A 23820-nucleotide genomic window follows, 5' to 3' on the forward strand; every position below is an offset into this window, starting at 1 on the left:
GTAACTGTCCACGTTTATTTTTTCGAGTACACACCATTGATTCACACTTCGCATAGTTAATTGGGAGCATCTGTTCCTTGCTCCATTGCAGTATTTTGTGAAGTGTTCCATTAGCTTCATCGGTCAGTTTATCGCAATTTTTATTTGCTATCATTATAACACACACTTTATGTATAATAAATTATTTTAAAAATAGTTTTTCTTTATCTGGATTAAATTTCTATTGCTATTTAAATGTATCAGAGGATAAGCTATGGTTTTCCTTATTATATTGTCATACATATGTGTTAGGGAATACTAAACTAAAGCGAGTGTCGATATCTCAAACTGTATATGAACTGGCAACAGCGTGCAAGACCGCTCGAAACAAGAAAAGATCTGTTGTTCAGTTGCCAGCTAAGTTATGGATGTGTGAACAAGTACATATACAGTCTTAGATTAGAATAAAGTTTAATTCTAAGTTAAAGGACTGCCTCATCATTGTTCTAACAATATGTATTAAAACAAAATAAAAAAATTCAAATTTATTTACTTATTTTACCATTACCTATTTATTAAACAGATATATTATACACANTTGAAATATAATTACAAATTGCAGCCCGGAAGTTTACAGTTTTCACTCACCCCTCTTTAGTCTATAAACGATAAAATTGTTTTGTAGCATACATTAAGAATTTTTTTTTTTTTTTAACAAAGATGTAAAGTCTTAAAATAATTTACGAAGGTACAATCTCCGACGTCAATTGCAGCCGCGTAACATTGTTCTTTTATTTTTATACATGACGTGCTTCCATACATCATCTATTAACATTTCGCTATTCAAATTAATTAAGTTATCATTACTTTTAATCGCTATATGTTCTGTAAATTTTCGTAGACATACATCACGTTATAGAAATATTAATTGTTATATTTATTAATTGTACAATTATTTTTACTACAATGTATAAAGCAAGGTGATTGTATATTTTTTAATTTAACCTCGAACGGACCACCGGTGTTCTGTGCGCACTTAATGTTCTGTTAATTAATTAACTCGTCTGCCGTGTTATTCTGTAATCCGAGTATGGGCTACCGTGTAATTTCTTTTTCAAGATATTCTTCTATGTTGTAGAAAGAAAAATTGCAAAAATTTACTAACGGTCTACATTCCCCCCCCCCGGTTTATGAGTTTTGAATCTAATTTTTAAAATAGGCAGTTGTGTTTTTGATGGGTCCAATATAAATCATTTCTCTTTCGCATCTATCCGATAATTTTTGTTTATGGATTTATATAATTTCTTTATTTATATTTGTTATTATTTCAGTTGTAGAATCCTCTTCTAGTTCTATAAAATCTTCATTTTTGACCAATTCCAACCGCTTGCTTCCTTCCCATTCGTTAGCAACTAAAAGAAATTACTGTATTCTGCTTTATCCAAAAACAATTATATTATTTTGTTATAGGCTTGGGGACACATTTCCAACTCCTTCCTGTTGACCAACCGCCGAAATTCAAAGCAGAAGGGTGAAAAAAATTAACACGCAATATTTTTTGTAATAAATAATAAATTTTCAGACTTGAATATTTGAAATGTATTTAAAATAAAATCAATATAAAATAGTTCTTATCTCTTATTATTATTTTTTCTTTCGTATTTTCCATTTTTCGCAGGAAATTATTCTCCAAATTGCCGTGGGTGATGGATGAGAAGTCTAAATGCAGCCTGTCAAATCTTTGGTAACTTCTCGCTGATTTCTGATGTATACGATTAAAATAATTTCGATTCGTTTCTTCTTAAGACCACTCTCGTGCAAGAAAAATCACAGCGATAAAGTAATGCGGAAGAAGAATACAGCGGTTCCATCCGAAATATGCATCGGGTCTTCGTCAGATCCGGAAAAGAATTTAAGCAATCTGATATTGGCTATTATTGTATTGACGTCACAGCCGATACTGCCAAGATGGAGGAAAACGCTATTGTAGCATTTAATTGGCATGCCTGTGTGTCAATGGATGAGAATATTTTTTAATCTCTTCTGTCCGGGTAAAATCGTCCGACATACGATTTCCCGCACTTTTCCGTATTTTCAAACGAACGACGGTTGTCACCATGGGAACACCGATCTGGCGACTTTGGAAACTCGACCGCGGATTGGCTGGAAGACATCGCATGACCAGCGGACGTCTTATAACGCTACTAAGCGCTGATTGGAGGAAATTCATTTCTCTCAATCCGTATAAAAGGATTGAGTTTAGGCGGAAAGTTTAATTCGCCTAGGACACATCAAGGGAACTCATGTTCGTCTAACTTCGCCTAAGCTGGCCTAGAAGATTGTTTTGCCTCGCTGTGCGGTAACTAACGTGGAAGGAGTTCGTCGCAAGGTGTCCTTTTCGACGGACCTGTTGTTGTAGATAAAAGTATTTGAACTTTATTACACCTGACGTATTGCAATTGTTGTTTGTGAACTTTTGTAACTGTACATACTTTTTACTTGTAATATAAACGTTTTGTGAAAATTCAGTAACGTCTATTCTCGTTGTGAATTTGACTTCTTCTATAGACGATTCCACAATATCCCGATTGCTCTTTTGCTTCAAATTCTATATACAGTCGACTCCCCTATAACGCGGTAGATACGTTCCACTTTATAAGAAGTTCACGTTGTAGGAATCCTTAAATACATGAGCCAATCACAGCCCGGCACGTGTGCAGTTTACGGACTACGGCTGTTTGAAAGGTTTTCTTCCATAAAATTAATCGATTCTAGACTAATTTGACTCAACATTTCCAAAACACATATCATTTTTGGGAATAATCCGTATAAACTATGCTATAAACAAAAAATTGTGGGATTACTTACCGAGTGTGCTTAAGCTTGTTTTCGTCGCGGAGCAGCGCACCAAACGGCGGGCGCGTTTTCTGATAAGTTATTTTTCTGCGAAAAATTCGTTGAACTTTGGAGACATCATTAATAGAAATAATTTTTATGACCGTTGAATAAGAAATGTTTTTATCACAAGAAATGTATAAAATTACAGTACTGTATTAGACTTAGAGTACCTAATTTATATACTGTACAGATGACGTGCGGCTAAATATCCAGATGGCACAAAGCACTGATTGGTCAGCTGAATGACGTCAACCCACTGAAATAGGAAATACTGGTCGATAAGCCTACACCTCATATTGCTGTTGTGAGAGGGAACAGCTATTTGTAAATTGATTTTTCATTTGTGATTTTTCTAATATAAATTTAAATAAGTGCGCATTCGAAATGTTTCCTTGCAACATTTGTGACAAAGAGTACAAGGCAAAGAAAAGCTTAATTAGACATCAACGTCTTTTACACAACGTTGTGACATGTCAAGAAAAAATTTGCCTTGTCCATTTTCTGTAAGTGAAGAATGTTTGAACCTGGCATGTGTCTCAATTAAAAGGTTAAGACAGCACTGTATTGAAAAAAACGGCTATGAAGAATGTGAAGAACAGCTAACGTTTAATGATATGACAGGTAAGTTTTAAGTGTTAAACCATAATTTTAGTGTTTTTAAAGTAGTTCTCAGTATAGGTGATTCTTAAATTAATGGTATATCTAAAACATGTAATATTAAAAGTGTATTTAACAGATAAAGTTTTGTAGTATGACAAATATTAAGATTAAACACTGTATAACAATGAATAGAATACTAGTTTTTTGGTAGAAGTTACTTTTAGTTAATTTATATCTAATTTTTAGTTTTTAGCTGGTTTGGATTTTTTAAGTTGTGTTTTACGTGTAGTTGCAAGACTTAGTGTAAATTACAGTTCTTAATTGTTTTTCCTAAAAGTAAACTTTTTGTGGGGTGTCTTTGTTTAATTGGTAAAAATAATAATAGCAATTACAATACGCTGTTTAAGTTATAAAAAAGAAATGTATAAAAGTTATTCATCTGAGAAACTAATTAATATTGTACTTTTTCTCACTAGAATTTTTTGTCTGGAAAGATAAAGAAGTTTGTAAAATCATCTTTTATATCACGTAATGGTCCAACAACACTTTCTGATGGCAAAATTAAAAAGAAATCTATACATGTCATCGATCAGGAAATTATGTTCCAAAAGGATGTGTGAAACGTCAAATAAAATCACGGGGATCTTGCAAAAGTGGAAATATATGTATTGCTTCTATTGAGGTGTTTATTACATCAAATTCAATAATAGCTAAATACCATAAAAACCACTGTGGACACAATCTCAGTCTTGCACACATCCATTTGTCTGATAGTGAAAAAGCAGTTATTGCAGGTAAAGTGTATTTTACTGGTTGATTTGGAAAAAGTAATAAATTATTAATTATCAATACTTTACTTTTTAGGAAAACTTGCTAATAGTGTCACCCTGAAGAGAATCTTAGATGATATTCGAGATTCTACAAGTAATGAACTTACTCGCATTCATCTTGTGACAAGAAAAGATTTGCAAAATATCAAGTGTGCATACAACATTCAGGAAAAGAAGAAATATCAACCTGAAGATAAGATCAGTGTGCAGCTATGGGTGGATAAAATGAAAACATTAGAACAGTCTCCAGTTTTATATTTTAAACAGCAAGGGGGAGTTGATGCTCAACAGAAACTTGGCAAAGAAGATTTTATACTGATAATCATGTTACCAATACAACAAGAATTATTAAAGATGCTAGGACAGCAGATGATCTGTGTGGACTCCACTCATGGCACTACTGCATATGATTTTTATGTTAATACTATATTTACAGTTGATGAATTTGGAAGTGGTCTACCATGTGCATACTGCTTAAGTAATCGAATAGACACAACCACGTATTCTTTGTTTTTTGCTGCTGTCAGAGAAAAGCTTGAAAAACTGGAAACCATTGTTTTTATGTCTGATGATGCCTCTGCAATTTACAATGCATGGAAAGATATTATGGGTCCTGCTACACATCAGTTATTGTGCACATGGCATGTAGATAGGGCTTGGCGTAAAAAAGTTGTCACATCTTTCCCTGTTAAGGTTACACAAGAACTTATATACAAGATGCTACGAGTTCTTCTTAAAGAACAAATCCAGAAAAATTTGAAAATCTGATAAAGAAATTCATTTAATCATTAAACGAAAAAGAAACTGAAGAATTTCAAAAGTATTTTGTTCTTACTTATGCTTTCCATCCTAAAATGTGGGCATATTGTTATAGAAAGGGTCTTGGCATAAACACAAACATGTATTTGGAGGCCATGCATAGAGTTTTAAAACATTGTTATTTGGAAGGTAAAAGTGAACAAGAGGGTGGACCATTGTATTGATGTGTTGTTAAAGATGGCTCGTGACAAATTGTTTGAACGCATCATAAAGATGTGCAAGGGAACTATTTCACACAGGCAAGCAAAAATGCATATAAGTCACAAAGAAAGTGAAACAATAGCATTTTGTGATATTACCAAAGTCATTGACAGTATACAATGGCAAGTAAAATCACAAAGCATAACAAATTCTATATATGTGGTGGAGAAAAAAATGAGAACATTGAAGACCATACTAGATGCAAGTTGTTATGTAATAAATGCAATGTGTGCGTGCATGTGTATTCATGTACATGTCCGGATTACGAAGTGAGTTTAAACATGTCTAAGCACATTCATGCGGTAATCAAAATAGAAAAAGAAACCTCTAACAGGAATGCAGCAAATGAATTATCTTGTGACATTTTGGCCGATGATCCAAATACACTTTTTAAGAGTGTAGAAAATTACCGTCTATGCATAAGTAAGGAAACTAAAACTATTGATCAATCATCTGAATATTGTGAATTGGAAAAAAAATGTAAATGCAGTTCATGCAATAGTGAAAAAAAACTCGATGAAATACAAATATGTGAGCTAAACACTTTTCTTAATGATTGGTTGAGAAAAATTTCAGTGGAATCCTCATTTAACAATAATTCAAGCACTACCTGCAACAATATACCTGCAAATAAAAATATTACAAAGCAAACTAAATACAAATCAACTAAACAGAAATTCAAGAAGAGAGATTCAGCATATTCTATGAAAAAACCTAGCAATGCACAAAAGGAAAACATTCAGAAAATGATGCAGAATAAAGGAGAAAGTGTTTTAGAAATCCATACTGATAATGATTATGTATACTAGCACATTTACATTTTGCTTGTATTTACAGATATTAAATTGAAACCATTCAATTGGATTTACTATCATATTTGATTTATTATTTTATCAAGTAGTTTGAGTGAAAAGTTCTACCATCTTTAAATGATATTTGTATTAATGTCCATTTGTTTTAAATAAAGATAATTCTGCAAAATCTATTAAAATACTTCATAATAAATCTTGAAACTTGAAAAGTAATGAAAAGAAAGCTGATTATACTGAAGAAATTGCTCATTAAACAATTTGCAAGTTTATTTTGATGTAATAATGAATTACTGTAAACAGAATGACTATTGCACGTGCATAATTTACTGTAAATGTAATGACTTGTGAGTCAAATATTAGAATATACTGTATGCTTTAATGACATTACATAAACAATTTTCATTTTTGTGAAAGAAAAATGTATTTTAAATTAAACGTATTGTATCTTGTCATTAGTTCCTAATACAATAGTATTTTTTATGTACAATCATGGAAGTATTACTGTTTTACCATAAGGTCTTCCATTTATACTGTCTATATTTGTAACTAGCAGCATGCTCCAATGGCATTAGATTCTACCGGAATACAATAGCATTTAAGCTAATTGGATCAATTTTCTGTTGTATGGTGTTCATTACTTCCTCAGGACATAGGGTCTCTCCCTCTTCCGTTGTCACTGGTTCAATGATTAATTCTTGAATAAAATTAAAGAAAAAACTGCCCAAAGAGGTATAGATGGATGTAAGCAGGATAACTGTATGTCACCAGTTTTTTTTTTCAGAAACTTTTATAATTTTAATTGGATGTGTTTTCTGTCTTTTAAAAGGACTCTGTAATTTTCCGGCGACAAGCAGCTTAAAAGAAAGGTCAGTCGCAGAAAAGTGTATCGTCTTGGAACACAAATAATAAATGGTGATCCTTTTTGGGCAGTTTTGTCTTCAATTTTATTAAACAATAATTCTCCATCGGACGATCATTTACAGATTTATTCTTGGCATTTTATTTCTCCTCTGTTATTAGCCGCTGTTTTAGTATAATTTTAGTAGTATGGCTGCCGTTCATCTTTCTTTTCTTTACAACGTCCGCATATCCAGTCGCGTCCTTTTTCTCTTTGGACCTTAGTGCCAGGATCATACCGTAAAGGTTAATTGCAGCAGCTTGCCTGATACATTTTCGATTATTCACCGATACCGAGCATTATTGCTCGGTATCGGTGGGAATTGGTAGGGAGTGCCTGCATTATACAGTTCAGTCCTTCAGGAATTGATTCTAGGATGTCTTTTTCGGAGAAATCTATCCTGAGTGTTTGAACGTAAGTAGAAACTAGTGTATATCCCAAGTTGTCTAGCTGGACGGCTCAACTGCATGGCTGGAGTCCAGAATACCCCGGAAGTCAAAAAATGTCCGTTAAGGTAATAATAATAATAATAATAAAGGAGGAGGAAGGACTGTCTGCTTTTGCAAACTTAGCCCACTAGGAAGAGAAAGGGGTGAAGAAAAGGTTGAAGGAAGGGTTCTGAAGGGAGAAGTATAAAGGAAAAGGGAAAAAGTAACGCTGAGAAAAGTTATTAGGACCTCAGAGCGCTGCATCGGAAATTATTAGTAACCAAAATTACAAAAGTTGGCAAGATCGTTATACAGTGTTAACAATTACGAGAAATGGTCCGGTTACAGTAAAATGCAAAACCCATTACATATGGGTAGGTATAAACTAACCTTGAACACAGCAATGTTACAATAACATTAAGAACTGGTTACAATTTTAACACGCAGAGAGAATGTAAATATCAGCTTACTATGATATAATAATACAGATTACATGGTACGTGAGGACCCGATACATATAAATGGGAATTTTTTTTTTAATCTAGAATCTAAAACTAAACTAATACTAGACAACTAAACTATGTACAGAAGAATTCTACACGGCCGATCAATCAATCGCTGATAACATCACTTTTCCGATTTTTCACTGTCTTCCTGCTCATCTTGTCTGTTCTTGTTTTCATTCTCAAGAATTTTTTCTTTCCTGTAGAAGTCTGGCAGAAGAGCCCTGGTGCTTTCAATAAACCTTTCAAAACACTTCCAGAGATTTTTCTTATCAAAAATGTTTTGTAGTGTCGGTGGCCAATTATGACCTTCTTGAAGGCATTCCCTATAGAATGGAATGCGTTGATCCTCATATCGTTCACAGTGGAATATAAAATGAATGGCATCTCCTACACTATTATTGTCGCACCGGCATTTATTAGTGTTTCTCTTCTTAAAGCGGTAGAGGTAGGCCATAAAATTGCCGTGCCCCGTTAAACATTGGGTGGTTTCGGATCTAGGTTTGTAGTAATTAGCCTTGATGCGATTAGTAATAGAGGGAATAAACTGGTGGCAAAGTCTCCCCGTTGTAGAATTATTCCAATTTTCCTGCCATTCAAGTAGTGCCCATTCGTTTAAGGAATTTTTCAGTGTTGATTTTGGTAACCTGGTATATGTATCCTGCGTCTTGAGAGTACCAGCCATTTTGGCCAAAGAATCGGCCAGTTCGTTTCCTTTATGACCTTTATGAGCTGGTATCCAACTGAATTGAATATTGCGGGTAGTACTGAGATATTGTGCTACTTTAATAACTTCTTTGCCCAGTAGCGTGATGTTTTCAGTTTTTGCCAAGACATGAAGAACCACCTTACTGTCAATAAGGAATTTTATGTTACCCTTGTATTTATTTAAGTTATCTTTTATTTGGGTGATTGCTTTGTACGTGGCCCATAGTTCAGCTTGCGTAATGCTACAATGTTTAGCAAGTTTTAATCTGGCCTGATATATTGTCTTATTGTTGTTGTTTTGAATGCACACACCAGCTCCCACTCCGCACTCTTGCTTAGAACCATCTGTGTACACTATCCACTGAAAGTATCTGTTTGTTTCGGGATTATAATCGAAACTTATTTCGTAGCTGTGCATGTCTGCTGGGTGTAGTTGGAGGCATATATCATTACTAGTTCTATCAATTTCATATTTTTTAATAATATCAGGTATATTCCAGTAGCTGTTTGGAATCATTTTATTTTTAATACGTTTTTCAATATCCTCCTGTGTGTAACTGTGTAGCCGAATATTAGTGCAGAGCCAATTCCAAACTGTTTTTCTTGCCGTGATATGTATTGGCATTAGTCCAGCCAGTACCAGTATTGCATCTGTCGGAGCTGTTCGATAAGCACGAGTAATCCTTATTGCTGCTCTTCTCTGTATCGACAGTAATTTTTTGCAAACGTGTGTTGTTAAGTGCGTCTTGCCATACAGGGACAGCGTATAAAATAGCTGGCTCAATTGCCATCTTATAAATTAATTTGCTGTTTGTAAAGTTTAATCCCCAGTGTTTTCCAATAATCCAATTGAGGAGGTTAGCTCTTTGACTCGTTTTCTTGCTAATTTCATTCACATGATGGTGCCAACTGAGCTTTGGGTCAAAGAATATTCCAAGGTATTTCAAAACTTTCACCTGTTTAATTCTGTTATTATCCATACAAAGTTTAAGGGTTTTTTGTAACTGTCCACGTTTATTTTTTCGAGTACACACCATTGCTTCACACTTTGCATAGTTAATTGGGAGCATCTGTTCCTTGCTCCATTGCAGTATTTTGTGAAGTGTTCCATTAGCTTCATCGGTCAGTTTATCGCAATTTTTATTTGCTATCATTATAACACACACTTTATGTATAATAAATTATTTTAAAAATAGTTTTTCTTTATCTGGATTAAATTTCTATTGCTATTTAAATGTATCAGAGGATAAGCTATGGTTTTCCTTATTATATTGTCATACATATGTGTTAGGGAATACTAAACTAAAGCGAGTGTCGATATCTCAAACTGTATATGAACTGGCAACAGCGTGCAAGACCGCTCGAAACAAGAAAAGATCTGTTGTTCAGTTGCCAGCTAAGTTATGGATGTGTGAACAAGTACATATACAGTCTTAGATTAGAATAAAGTTTAATTCTAAGTTAAAGGACTGCCTCATCATTGTTCTAACAATATGTATTAAAACAAAATAGAAAAATTCAAATTTATTTACTTATTTTACCATTACCTATTTATTAAACAGATATATTATACACAGAACATTATGTACAAAACTTTCATTCACAATATGTAGCAATATAACAATTTTAAACATTATAAAAGAGCTTCTTGTCTTGAAAATTGTTGAAACTAATATTTCAAATACTATAGTAAAGATAACAGAGACGTATCACAATGCTACTGGTAACATTAAAATGATAGAAGTGTCATTTTTATGGTACCAGTAGCAGTGTGATAAGTTTCTGTTATCTCTACTATAGTATTTGAGATATTAGTTTTAACAGTTTTAAACAGATCTCTATTTAAAACCTGGATAAAATATATAATTATATATAATATAATAATTTTATTTTCGATTTAATTGACTGTAATTTAATCCTTATCTGTAATTTAAAATTATCATGTTATTAATTTTTTTATAAACCAAATACACATTTTCTTTCTTTATACATGATATAAATTAATGTAATTACGAATACGATTTTTTCGTCAGAACAATAGAAAAAAGTTACAAAAATTGCTTGAAAACGAAAAAATTGCCTAATAACAAAATAGATAAAGAATCTTCTGGCCTAACAGCGACTCTAACGCCAGCTATCGGCAAACTAAGGCATTAACTGTACTTGAGAGCATAGCGCAAGGACCAGTATATCTATAAACTATGGTTTAACTTCAGCTTATTTACTTAAACGTTTATTGGTACTTATGGCTTAACCCATAAGTATCCGTTTATTTTACTCTATCGTAAACTAAGAAACAAATGGGAATAAACTGTATTTTAATGAAAAAAATAAATTTTGTTTCTATTAGTTAATAAAGTTTAATATTTTTAAGAAAATAATTATAGATTCAGACTGTTTTTGTGCTTGGACATTAAGAGGGCTTTTTTTTAGCAATTCTATTGTGACTCTATTTTTTAGCAATTTTTAGCTGTATTCTATTTTTTACAGAGCTGTGGAGTCGGAGTCGGAGTCGTGGAGTTTTGATGTTTTAGCCGGAGTCGGAGTCGGAGTCGTCAAAAAATCCGCCGACTCCGACTCCTTTTTACTTACCAACTTGTTAGGTGTATAAAAAAGCGGAAAAATATTGGAATCATGTCAAATTTGACCCTCCAAGTTTTTTTCTTTTTTTTTTTGCAAATCTACACGTTTGGAGACCTCCCGAACCCCTCAAAAAAGTCAATAAAGGGGGAAAATTCGCGCGCGCGTGTGTGTTGGCGTCTAATTTGTTTAATTTCTTTATTTTCTGTTCTCAGAACGGGTAGAGTTTAAGAAACGAAATGTGGCACTGTAGCTCGCGTATAAAGGGGCATTAATACTATTAAATTTTGGTTCTTAATTAAAGGTCGACAGGGTGAAGACATAAAAGTGGTCATGTGTCATATCTCTTAATGAATATTTTACTCGTTATTAGCGTTCAAAAATTAAAAAAATAAAATAAAACTCGTCTTTACCCTCAAAGTAAGCTTTTTTGCCATTTTATAATAGTACAGTAAAACCCGTCAAAATGTTATCGCTTAAGATGTTAGAATGTATATGGGAACATGATTTAGTTCAACCACTTTGACTTAAATAACTAACTCCTGTGTTAAACCATCTGACTCCGATTATGACCACTCTAACCACAGAAATTATTAGGCTTCAAACAGGGTGAACGAAATCATGCTCCTCACACACTGTCTAATATCCAAAAAAACCTCGAATCTTTTGCATATCTCGAAATTTCAAGCTGTCCCGAGTCCAAAAATGTAAAAATTTGGGCTGGGTCATTTTTTGATCGAGCGCTATACTTTTCCTCTGTTATATATAACAGCCGGAAAAGTAAAAATTATCGAATACATATTTATATACAGTATTACTTAGCTTTTAGCTTTGGAATAAAAAGTTTCTACGCTCTATCTTTATTACAACTCTATTTATTGAATATTTTATTCTGAGATCACGTGATGATGTCAGAATTTCCGAGTCTCTTTCGGTAAGAAGTCTGCCCCTAGTCGGAGTCGGAGTCTGATGGTAAGGAAAAGTCGGAGTCGGAGTCGGTAGATTTTTACGCGACTCCAAAGCCCTGATTTTTTAGCAATTCCATTCAGGCTCAAAATAGTGTGGTGGTGCCAGGAACATAGGGGCCCCACATATCCAGGCAGACCACCCCGAAAAACACCTAGTGTTTTCTGAGGCGTCCGAATTCGATTCCAGGTTCCCACAGTGGTAAGCTGCCACCGTACCCCCTCGGCCATCTGTCCGTACGGTTTCAGGTTGATTATTGCTTTTTTTACATGAAGTCTCTATTGTTTGGCGATTCCTTTGGCGATTATTTTTGATAAATAAGTAATTACAGAAATATGAATTTTTTTAATCAGTGTGGATTTAAAATCCACACTGATTAAAAAAATTCATATTTCTGTAATTACTTATTTATCAAAAATAATCGCCAAAGGAATCGCCAAACAATAGAGACTTCATGTAAAAAAAGCAATAATCAACCTGAAACCGTACGGACAGATGGCCGAGGGGGTACGGTGGCAGCTTACCACTGTGGGAACCTGGAATCGAATTCGGACGCCTCAGAAAACACTAGGTGTTTTTCGGGGTGGTCTGCCTGGATATGTGGGGCCCCTATGTTCCTGGCACCACCACACTATTTTGAGCCTGAATGGAATTGCTAAAAAATCAGGGCTTTGGAGTCGCGTAAAAATCTACCGACTCCGACTCCGACTTTTCCTTACCATCAGACTCCGACTCNCAATAGAACCAAAAATAAAATGAAGTTTAAATATACGTTTTTTTAAATAAATAGTACAAATAGTATCTTAAAAATAAGCACATTGTGCAGTTCAACTTTTATCAAGATTCGTATTACTTATCAAACAGTCTTAAACATCATTCTTCATTCTTTCCTTGAGTGCAATATTATGGCAGCACTTTTCCATCTTGTCGCAGTAATCTTTTGATGTGAAACGTTTAGTTCATTATGTGTTTGTTCCCGACGGTGAACCTTTTCTTCTTACTGTCATGAAGGATCGAGAACATTTTCGATCTTTCATGACAGTAAGAAGAAAATGGTCTCATCTGCGGCAAGCAAAGAGATGGGCTCTCTATTATAACAACATCTCAATGAAGATTAATGCCAAAGCCCAATGATGATGACCTTTTACACCGTCCTCTCTTTTAAATTAAAGTGATCTCATTTGTGATAGAACCTATACAGAATTTAACAGTTACACGACCAGAGAACATCCAATAATCGGTATTCAGTTAGAGATTCTCGTCATTATATTTCCTTGTAATTCATCCCAAAATGTCCTCTGCCTCCTTACAGAGACATCTGCTCCACTATCGGAACTGATTCTAAAATACGGTCATCAACAAAAATATTAATTTTGATAAGCGGATGGTAATAGGATCGCGTTACTTGTTTAAGGTCACAATTTTCAAATTAGGGAAATCGGATAATACCTCTCCTGTTTCAATCGTATTAACATTTGTTTTTGCACATTCCCATGTCCTAATATCTCACATATATGACAATGAGCAAGAGATTGTTCTTAATCCTTTTCGCGTATGCGAAAGATTAGGATAAAGTACAGTAAATTTCTAAAGAAAGTAAACTCTTTTCTAAAGTTCTGCCAACCTCTTTTTCTAATTAAAACATTAGAAAAAGAGGATTCGACAATCATTCAGAATGCAGATTATTCAATCTGCATTCTGAATGAATAATCAGAGAAGCCTTTGATCACTATGAAATCAGAATTAAGATAAATGGAACTCTGCTTTAAAATACTAAGTAGTGTAAGACCGAGATAGCTAGACATTTTGAAAAACAAATCACAGCTTGTTTTTCTTGAGATTTAATTATTTTAAGACAGCAAAACATTACCGAAATAGTATAGATTGTATATAAATGATAAATTACGACAAATTAAACGCTTTTATTTATATTCAAAAAAACACATAAACATTAAAACTAGCCTATCTCTCTCGCATGTCCGGTTTAAAGCGTCGACCCACTACGAGTGAGACCGATCTTAAAAAATAACAAAAGTGTAGCTTACAAAGAGTAAAATAAACAAAAAAACTAAATTGGTATAGTTACAATCTTTTTGATTACTCAGGATTTATTTCTTCATAATTTGAAGTTTGGACTATTTACAAAAAGTCAAAATTAACTTTTGAATCCATCTTTATCCTTATTACACTACCATAGAAGTAACAGTCACAAAAAATTTTCTGCTTTGAAGAACTCTTCTTAAAACACAGGTAAAAATTGGTAAAAAATCACAATGGTTAAAAAAGATCAAGTGTCAGCCTTTCTCTGTAGGTTCTGACACTTTTACAATTAAAAAACACAAAGAAATTCTTCACACTATCATTTTTATCCATTCTTTTAAACTGCTTCTGGCCCTCTAGTGGTAGTTACGAGTATCTACGTTATTTGCTTCTATGGTAGTGTAATAAGGATAAAGATGGATTCAAAAGTTAATTTTGACTTTTTGTAAATAGTCCAAACTTCAAATTATGAAGAAATAAATCCTGAGTAATCACAAAGATTGTAACTATATGCAAATAACGTAGATACTCGTAACTACCACTAGAAGGCCAGAAGCAGTTTAAAAGAATGGATAAAAATGATAGTGTGAAGAATTTCTTTGTGTTTTTTAATTGTAAAAGTGTCAGAACCTACAGAGAAAGGCTGACACTTGATCTTTTTTAACCATTGTGATTTTTTACCAATTTTTACCTGTGTTTTAAGAAGAGTTCTTCAAAGCAGAAAATTTTTTGTGACTGTTACTTCTATGGTAGTGTAATAAGGATAAAGATGGATTCAAAAGTAAATTTTGACTTTTTGTAAATAGTCCAAACTTCAAATTATAAATTGGTATAGATTTTCTTCACTTTTCCGCAACGTGAATTGTAGTAATGCTCGTACGCAGAGTAATATTCATGAAATCAACGGCTGATGTTAATACATTTAATCCAATCTTGTCTTCTGTAGGTTTAAAATATTTTTCCCGAGTTCCATGCATTTATTTTTGTTCCGCTTCTCAGAAAACATATCATGTTCTCATCAATCTAACAAGTATTTAATTGTTCAACTTAATGTTCAATAACACGTAATTTATTTTTAAATCATGTTATTACACCCGTAAGTCTTCTTTAATTTGCAGTCAACAGTTAATACACTATTCATATGAATAGTCTATCACCCGTTTGCTTTCGCAACTGTGTAAAGTAACAGTATTTCTTTTTAACTTTTTCACTTTTCATGATTATTAAATTTCCTTCGTGCTTTGTCACTCCCGAATTAATGCGATGTAATTGTACCAAAGACGTAGGAGAAGTCAATCACCTTCGTAATACAAAGGAAAAACAAATACATGTGTATTTTTCAGGTTATACTTTGAATTTATGTATATTTTTTCGCTCAACATCTCAGAACAGTTTAAATAAGCTCACTTCTTTAATGACTTCGTCTCATAATCTTTGAAATTTAAGTACAGTCGACCCCCCTATAAGATCATTGATTTTTCCGTTTTATCTGAATTACATGTTGTACGAGTCACTTAGATTTTACAAATACGTGTGCCGAGCTGTGAACGGCTCACATATTTGTAAAATCTAAGTGACTCGTACAACATGTAATTCAGATAAAACGGAAAAATCAATGATCTTATAGGGGGGTCGACTGTAATGAAAATTTCAAAGATCGTCGATAACGAAAACCTGAAAACTGAAAAGAAATTAATTTAAGAGGTCGATAAATTTGAATATTTAAGCAGTTGGATCATTAATGACAACAAATGTAATTTTAAAATCAAAATCAGCTTTCGCAAAGAAAAAAGTGTTTTTTATAATATCAAATATACTCAATAAGAACAGCTAAATCGAACAAAAATATGGTGTGTGGCAATATACTAATATATATTCTATAAGCTTGACCTGAAAGATGTGAGGAGTTTCATGAAATGTAGTCCTTGAAAGGGACAAAATAAAACTGTAATTGGATTGAATGATCCACAGATAAAGAGGCGATGGAAAGAATACGAATAAAAACTTATTGATTGGCATAATAAAGCTGCCTTTGAGGGCATTTTCTAAAAAGAAATCTGGAAATCTTAAGTACTACAATTCAAGGAAAGATGTAGGGAACTACTCTGCTAGAAAGAGATGTCTTCAAACAAGCTGGCCAGGAAGCATCAGAGACTGAACTGAATCTTCTGAGAAAAGCAAGAAACTATGACGATTGGAGATTTATCATTCATCAGCTATAAGCCTTTGACAGGAGGATGTCAAAGATATTTGAATATATCTTTGTGGGCATTCTCTAGTTAAAAAAATAAAATAAATTTAATAATATGAATAATATACTGTATAGACTATATAAAATATGTATTTGCTCCAATACTATTTCTTTTTATTTTTATTTTGTGTTTTATTTTAAACTTAACGAATCGAAGTAGTTTTAAATTTTAAATTTGTATTCTATTTTGTGTTTATTGTAATAAGAAGATAGTCACAGAATGTTAAAAACGTTTCTTAATGAAGGATAATTTTGACTACCTGAAAATAGTAGTTTGATCCTTGTAAAACAAAAATAAATTAATAAAAATTTCACAAAGAATTTTTTTTCATAAATAATCTGAAATTAAAGTTTGAAATAAAAAGTATTATTCTTTCTCCTGTAATCCTAAACTAGTAGGTTTTAAAATATACATAATTATACAATGCCATGTATGAATATTATTTATTCACTTTTGTTTGGACTTTTAATGAATAACGCATTCTCGTAAATTGTCGTTTGTGTGAAAGGAACTATCTAATTTTATGAGTTTATATCTTAAGTCCATTCTATAGGTCTCTTATTTTATCAAGTTTACTTTTAATATTTATCTCCGAACATCTACTGGCAGGTCATTCAAATATAATGTCACCACTTTTAAGTTTTTCTAGTATCTACCCCCTCCGTATCACGTTTTATCATTAATTTTTAGACACCCCCGTGCTGATGTCAAACTTGATCTCCCGCCTACTGATGTTAATATCAAGTATTTCTATAAACAGACCTATAGTACATTAATTTATTCATAATACCTACCAAGGTTAGGCCAATTTTAAAAATAAGCCAATAGAAAACATAAAATAAAATTCACAGCTTTACCGCAGAAGAGTTTGATGATATTATATTAACTAACTCCTAGACTAAAGTTAATATATTATATTCCGGTATATACTTCAGTGGCATCTTTATCTGTAATCTGTGTCTGTAAAAGTTAAATTTTTACCCGTATCCTTTCGTATTAAAAGTTATATACCTAGAGCGCTTCCAACAGAGCATATTTCGAACTTCAGTGCAACGGTTTAAATAAACAATAACTTGCTGTGTAATCATTGATTAAAATACTTCTGCACAATGATTTTGGTAAAAAATAATTTCAAACAGGTATATTTTTCAAAATCTTTAGATCATCGTTCTATTAACACCCATTCCCTGTGACAATCCGCAAGAGTCACTCTAAAAATTTAAAAATATCCCCAACCATTCGCCAGTTTTTAATTTTTTTCGCCACTAATCAATGAAGGTGCTGATAGCCTTAATCAGTTAGGCGTCCAGAAAGCAAAAGTAAAGTGTCACATACAAGGATAACACACGCCGGATATTCCAACGTCTTCGATTCCAACAAAACTTGATAAGCACGTAGTCTTAAACACGAATAGGCCCTTTTCCAAATAATAGGACACACTTTTCCCTGAAAACTAAGTGTTTAGCTTAGAAGTGTGAAACTTTCATGGCTCTGAGCAGTGATAGCCGAGTTGATAAGAAGCTAGGCACTGGGTTTAGACGATGTATCTTTGGAATTTTAGCTTAGTTATTTTTATGTGTAACATAATTATTTTATTATTTTTTCGCATCGTTACCATTGTTATTGGACTACAATTTGAAAAACTTGTAGACCTATAAATTCCCACTGCCGTACATCCGCCAGTCCCGCCACTCATTCCCTAATTTCGAGAGCAGAGTTAGACAGATGAAAGACAAGACAGGATATGGAAGCCTTACGGACAGGAGGACCCGATTAACTCTACAGGAACTTCCGAGGCACAACGGAAGTCACGTTATTTCAATTCAAATATCTCCTCCCCCGAATAGATGAACGTTATTGTTAAAGGAAAAGTTTTACGTACAGGGACAAGCCAATACTAATTTGAAGTGGAAGCATTTATTTTAAATTAAATAAATTAAAATTAAGGTTTTAGCCCGGCATATAATTATTCGTTACTATTATTATTCCTCACATTTAAAGCTTAACAAGAGATCAAAATTGTCCTGTTTAGCGTAAACAAGTCTCTGTAGATTTAACTTTTTTACATTGTTAAATAAAATTTTTATTTTTTATATTTATTTCCGGCCGACCTCAGATGTGCTACAAATGTAAAACTTTCGGACATTTACCGCGATAAAATATAATAATTACAGTAAATATTGGCATTCTCCTGAGAATTGTTCGAAAAACAGTTATCCGTCTTCACTAACAAAGAATTTATGGGCAGACATAATGGACATCGCTGACATTTTACAGGAACCTGAAAGTAGTGAAATAAAAATAAGAATAGGAAATGAATTGCCAACATTAGAACCCATGCCGAAAACAAGAAGAAACCGGAAATATCCCGCGGGTAAGTGAAGACGATAAGCAGAACGAATTTCACACAGATAAAAGGCACATAAATTGTCCTGTAACAAACCCCGAAAAACAAAGAAAATGTCAACTTAAAAGATAATAAAATGAAGACGTCTTCGGAAAATATTGTCAAGAGAAAAAAAAATTAAATTTAGTCCAAACTTAAAACCAATGACAGGATATATGAGTTAAAGCAAGCGTACAATGACAAAACCTTAGATCCAGATAAACATCATATAGCCATAGCAAAAGCAAAAGCCAAGCTCAAAATTTATCATGAGAAACGCCTATGTGGAGCGTTTATCCGATCCCGTGCGGAACTATATGAGCAGGAAATTCATCTATCCAGGAAATTTTACCAAATGCAATAATAAATGAGAATAATGAAATTATAACAGACGAAGAAAAAGAAAATTTCTTAACCCATACTATGTAGAATTTTATAAACAATTTTTCACTCTGATAGGACAACGATGTACTAAGATGATCAACAACGCACTGAAAACCGTCAAACTGATCAATGACTTTAAACACGGAATAATTACTCTCATTCCTAAAGCCAGTAAGAAGGAAGAACATGCGAAAATTACAAACTGAAGACCCTTCTCACTAAAGATCCTCACTAAAGTCCTAGCTTCTAGATTGCAGACCTGCATCCCTCTAATCGTTGACGAACATCAAACTTGCAGCATTAATTAAAAGCCGGTCCATACATTCTAATATTTTCCTCTCGCAAACCATTTACGAGCTAGCCAACCAATGCTACGATACTTGCGGCTTTCTACAAATAGAAACCTCCACAATGAAATTACGGATAATACTAAAGATAAGAATAAATATTATAAGTAAGAGTTTTTTGTACTTACTCTAGCATATAGCCTAGAAAATTTTACGATATTCACTGAAGCAAGCATGTGGTGCACGCCATAAATCTCTGCAAAGTAAAATACAACAAATGCACATTTGTTGTCACCGGTGCTCCTATTTTGCCCTTATTTTTTATTTAATTATTTCAAGCTTTCAACCTCGGATTTTGCATATTACTGTTTGACAAATGACATTCATAACAATTTTTACTTATCTTAATGAGTTATCAATTGCTGCCTGAGCAAGTGAATCCTTTCGGGCAGCCACAGTAACTTTGTTAGTCTTTCATTTACTAAAACTACGATAGAGAATTGAATTCCACATTTATCTCCTTGATAACCTGCATTTGAATGCTTAGATAATAGGCCACAAATGGATATAACAATTTTTACTTTATACCTGTTCTGGCAATGAAAATGTTCATAAATGATTTATCAATTTTTTTTTCATTTGTCGTCTCTTATTCGTGGTCTCCTACTTGCCTGGTTTAGTAAAAATTAAGTAGATATTTATTTAATCTTAACAAAATCAGCTCCTTCAAATCTCCAAAAATAAAAGGTATCTATTTCACTGTTAAATAATTTCACTAGAATGACGAATTATAAAGAATTCATGTAAAATTGATCTTATGTAATAAAATTTGTTAATTACTGTTAATTAGATACGGGGCATATTGTCTTACAAAGAAACACAAGTATTATGCTCAAATTCAAAAGTCATTTTAGGTGTGTAGGAATGTCACCTTTGTCTTTTCAAGTTCTAATAAAGAAATTGCTGTTATCAAAATAAATAAGGGTGTGGAATTTATTGAAAAGTTAATCAATCTGCTTCACAAGTTTGGCTTTCAATATTACTTACCTGTGATTGTAAAAAATGTATAAAAAAAACTTCCTCGAATAAAGATAATATTACTTTGTAAAAAGCTGGAAGGTTTGTGAATTAATAAAATTTAAAAAATAATAATGAAAATAGAAATAAAAGTAAAGCACTGTAATATATTTTTCAGTGTCTTTTATATGCAATAGGATAATAGGCCACAGGTTAAACCGAGAAACTTTTTATTGAACTGCTGAGCAGACAATCATCGACTTGTTATATCTTTTTATTCTTTAACTTCGAAATTTACTTTTCTCAATTTGCTTTCTACGGAAACTTGTAAAAGAGATTTTTCTGTCCATTATAATAATCTTCCTGTATAATTTTCACTGGGGCACAGAGCAATATTGAACCATTGTTTAATACAGAGTTCAAAAGAAATCCATAGGCGTTATCCTCGATTTTTAGCCATATTGTTTACATATCACAAAATGCGGTAGCAGCCGTGGGAGAGAATAATCCTCGTCATATTTGAATGACCCCATGAATTACATTTATGTTATAATGTCATATGATTTTATTACATAAAGATTTAATAATGCTCTCGAATATTATTTGAATAACTTAAATAAAACTTAAAAATGAAGTAGATTACTATTTAAGCTTAAAGTGCTAAGAAATACTTTCTTATTTTATAGTTGAAATCGAAGGAAAGGTTCGTGTTTTCTGTTTCATAAGAACGAAAAATTGTTTGTTTACGTGTATAAACATAGCACAGCTCTGAAGGAAAACAAATAAAGAATACATTCGAAACATATACTTGGTAAATACACTTATAAGATAACATTATTTATTGAGCCATCTAAAAAAAAGCATTCCCAACTATCCAAGTAATCTATACTTCTTATTTATTTTAGCATTCTTCTCATGTTTTTTTTTTTAATTTAATAATAAGCAATGTTTCTACAACAAATTGCTCTTGTGAGGAAGAAAATCTGAATATATGGTAAATTTCGAATTGTTCTCTGGAAATCAAAAATCTAGCAACGAGTTGCTTAACTTTCCTGGTAACAACATTTAAAACTGCTTGTGGGGAGATACAGATCCTCTATCTCCCCACTCCCTTGATCTTTAACCAAAATAATATATAAAAAAATTAATGAAATACTACACAAAATAAACAGTGAAGTATATTTTGTTGGTTTGTAAAAAATGCTTATTACAAAATCTGACTTCAATTTTCTTTTTTGTACAAATGTTTGAGGTCCCTCGAAAGTCGAGGCTTTTTACTTGTAAATCCGGTCCTGATGAGACAATGTCAAAGCTGATGTTTTTTAACACAAAGGGCACAAATATGTATAGAACGATCTCACTCATTTGTTTCGATGCCACATAATGACGTGTCCCGCTAACAATAATTGCTCTCCTTCTATATAATTTCTCGATAAGTAGCTACAGGCAGCATATATCATTATATCGGACAGTAATATATGATTAATTTTACATTACTAGTCACAAGCGACCCACATAAAGTAGCCATTTTGTAAAAATGCAGCGTCCTCTATAGTTCATGAAAAACGCGAATTGCATTACATTTAGGCCTACATTATTCTCTTGGTTTTTAGCTCTTCAGTAACAACTAGTAGTGACAACACGTACTGATGGAAATAAAGAACGATAAAAGGAGTAATTTTGTTTTTGAAAAAAATGTATTCTTATAAATCTCAGAACAGCAACAAAACGATGTGTATTTGTTGCTGTATTTGTTGCAGTATTTATATAATGGCAGTGTAAAAAAGAAACTTTCCAGATTTATCACACCTTGTAGGTCAAGTGATGAAAACTGAGTCAGACATCAGATCCAAAAATTATTACGCTTTTATTGACATTGGCAATGCATTTCGGACTTATAGTCCCTCATCAATCTAACCATCTCGCATAGATGACTATAAGCAGAATTTCTGACACATATAAGGATAATATGATGATCTTGCTCTTAAAGACGATCTTTATCCTGAGAACGCACATTTACGTACTGAATAACATTTTAGAAGAAAAGACCAACCGGTAATAACACACAAGCATAAAATTTAATTGTATGCAATACTAGCTAACAGCATTACAGGTAATATGATCCCATTCTCAGTTTTCATCACTTGATCTACAATGTGTGATAAGTATGAAAATTAGCCATATTTAGACCACATCAAGATAATTATTTATTGAAATTATTACAAAAGTTGCTTCTAGCCCTTGGTATAATTATATTAATTAAATTATCAACAACCGTGAGGCAGATAATAGTAATAAGCCCTCACTATTATCTGCCTCACGGTTGTTGATAATTTAATTAATATAATTATTTATGTTTTACTATCTTAAAAGATTGAAAATTCGGGCATGTTTCTTAGAATGTTACAATAAATTAATATATTTAGAACTGCTGGTATGTCATTTAAAGAGGGATGATATTTAATGAGTTCTTATCAGCAGCACTATATGGAAGGTCTGCTGAGGTTACAATTTCGCAGTTTCTAGTACTTTAATGACATTACTGTAAATATTAAACGTTTTGATTTATAGACGTAATATGAAATTTTAGTAGTGTTTTTAGTGGGGTTTTAGCCCATCAGTGGTTTCAGCGGATTAGGCGGAGGAAATCAGGATTACATTCGTTGTTTGTTCTCGAAAACTTGATTCTCGGAAACTCGCCCACTTCTTAATTCTATTTGATTCTTGATTTTATTTGTATTCCTTTTTGAATTGGTTTTACTATATAAATTGAGAATAACGATACAGATACAGTGGAACCTCGGTATACGTCTGCTTTAGAATACGTCCAGTTCGGAATACATCCTGTTTGGACGAAACAAATTTTGTTCGGTACAACGGTTTATAACTTTGTTTAATTTCTTCTGATTTTAATTCGTAAGTAAAATTTTATTATTTTTATTAATCACGAATCCCAAAAAGGCAAATGAAAAGCGACAGAAAACTAAAAAAATGACTAGAATTACAATGGAACTGATGAAAGAGATTCTTGAGAAATACGAAAGTGGCATGCGTGTTCGAGATTTTAACTGTTGTTTACCGTATTCCGAGAACGATGATATGGACAATCGTAAAAAATAAAGACATTATTAAATCTGCTAACGTTGCGAAAGGGGTTAAATCAATTTCTAAACAGAGATCGAAGACATTAGATCATGTCGAGAAATTGCTTTTGCTTTGGATAACTGAAAAA

General features: G+C 32.7%; 2 protein-coding genes across 2 annotated transcripts; one reads left to right on the top strand and one right to left on the bottom strand.

Annotated features, from left to right (window-relative positions):
• Window positions 1-3347: 3347 nt before the first annotated feature.
• Window positions 3348-5075, top strand: LOC111636686. The gene is made up of 2 exons (XM_023381980.1): window positions 3348-3498; window positions 4342-5075. The coding sequence occupies exons 1-2, from the start codon at window positions 3348-3350 to the stop codon at window positions 5073-5075; spliced, it is 885 nt and encodes a 294-aa protein (XP_023237748.1).
• Window positions 5076-8003: 2928 nt separating this feature from the next.
• LOC111636685 lies at window positions 8004-9443 on the bottom strand. Its single transcript, XM_023381979.1, has one exon. It carries the CDS (start codon window positions 9299-9301, stop codon window positions 8093-8095), a length of 1209 nt encoding a protein of 402 aa, XP_023237747.1. The 5' UTR covers window positions 9302-9443; the 3' UTR covers window positions 8004-8092.
• Between the last annotated feature and the right edge of the window lie 14377 nt (window positions 9444-23820).

The sequence above is a fragment of the Centruroides sculpturatus genome, unplaced genomic scaffold, assembly GCF_000671375.1.
Source record: "Centruroides sculpturatus isolate CEXI.00-Female unplaced genomic scaffold, Cexi_2.0 scaffold934, whole genome shotgun sequence".
Taxonomy (NCBI): domain Eukaryota; kingdom Metazoa; phylum Arthropoda; class Arachnida; order Scorpiones; family Buthidae; genus Centruroides; species Centruroides sculpturatus.

Coding starts and splice junctions, on each gene's coding strand:
- LOC111636686 (XM_023381980.1), top strand. CDS start 3,348: ATGTCAAGAAAAAATTTGCCTTGTCCATTTTCTGTAAGTGAAGAATGT. Junction 3,499..4,341: donor AACGTTTAATGATATGACAG/GTAAGTTTTAAG, acceptor TTTACTTTTTAG/GAAAACTTGCTAATAGTGTC.
- LOC111636685 (XM_023381979.1), bottom strand. CDS start 9,301: ATGCCAATACATATCACGGCAAGAAAAACAGTTTGGAATTGGCTCTGC.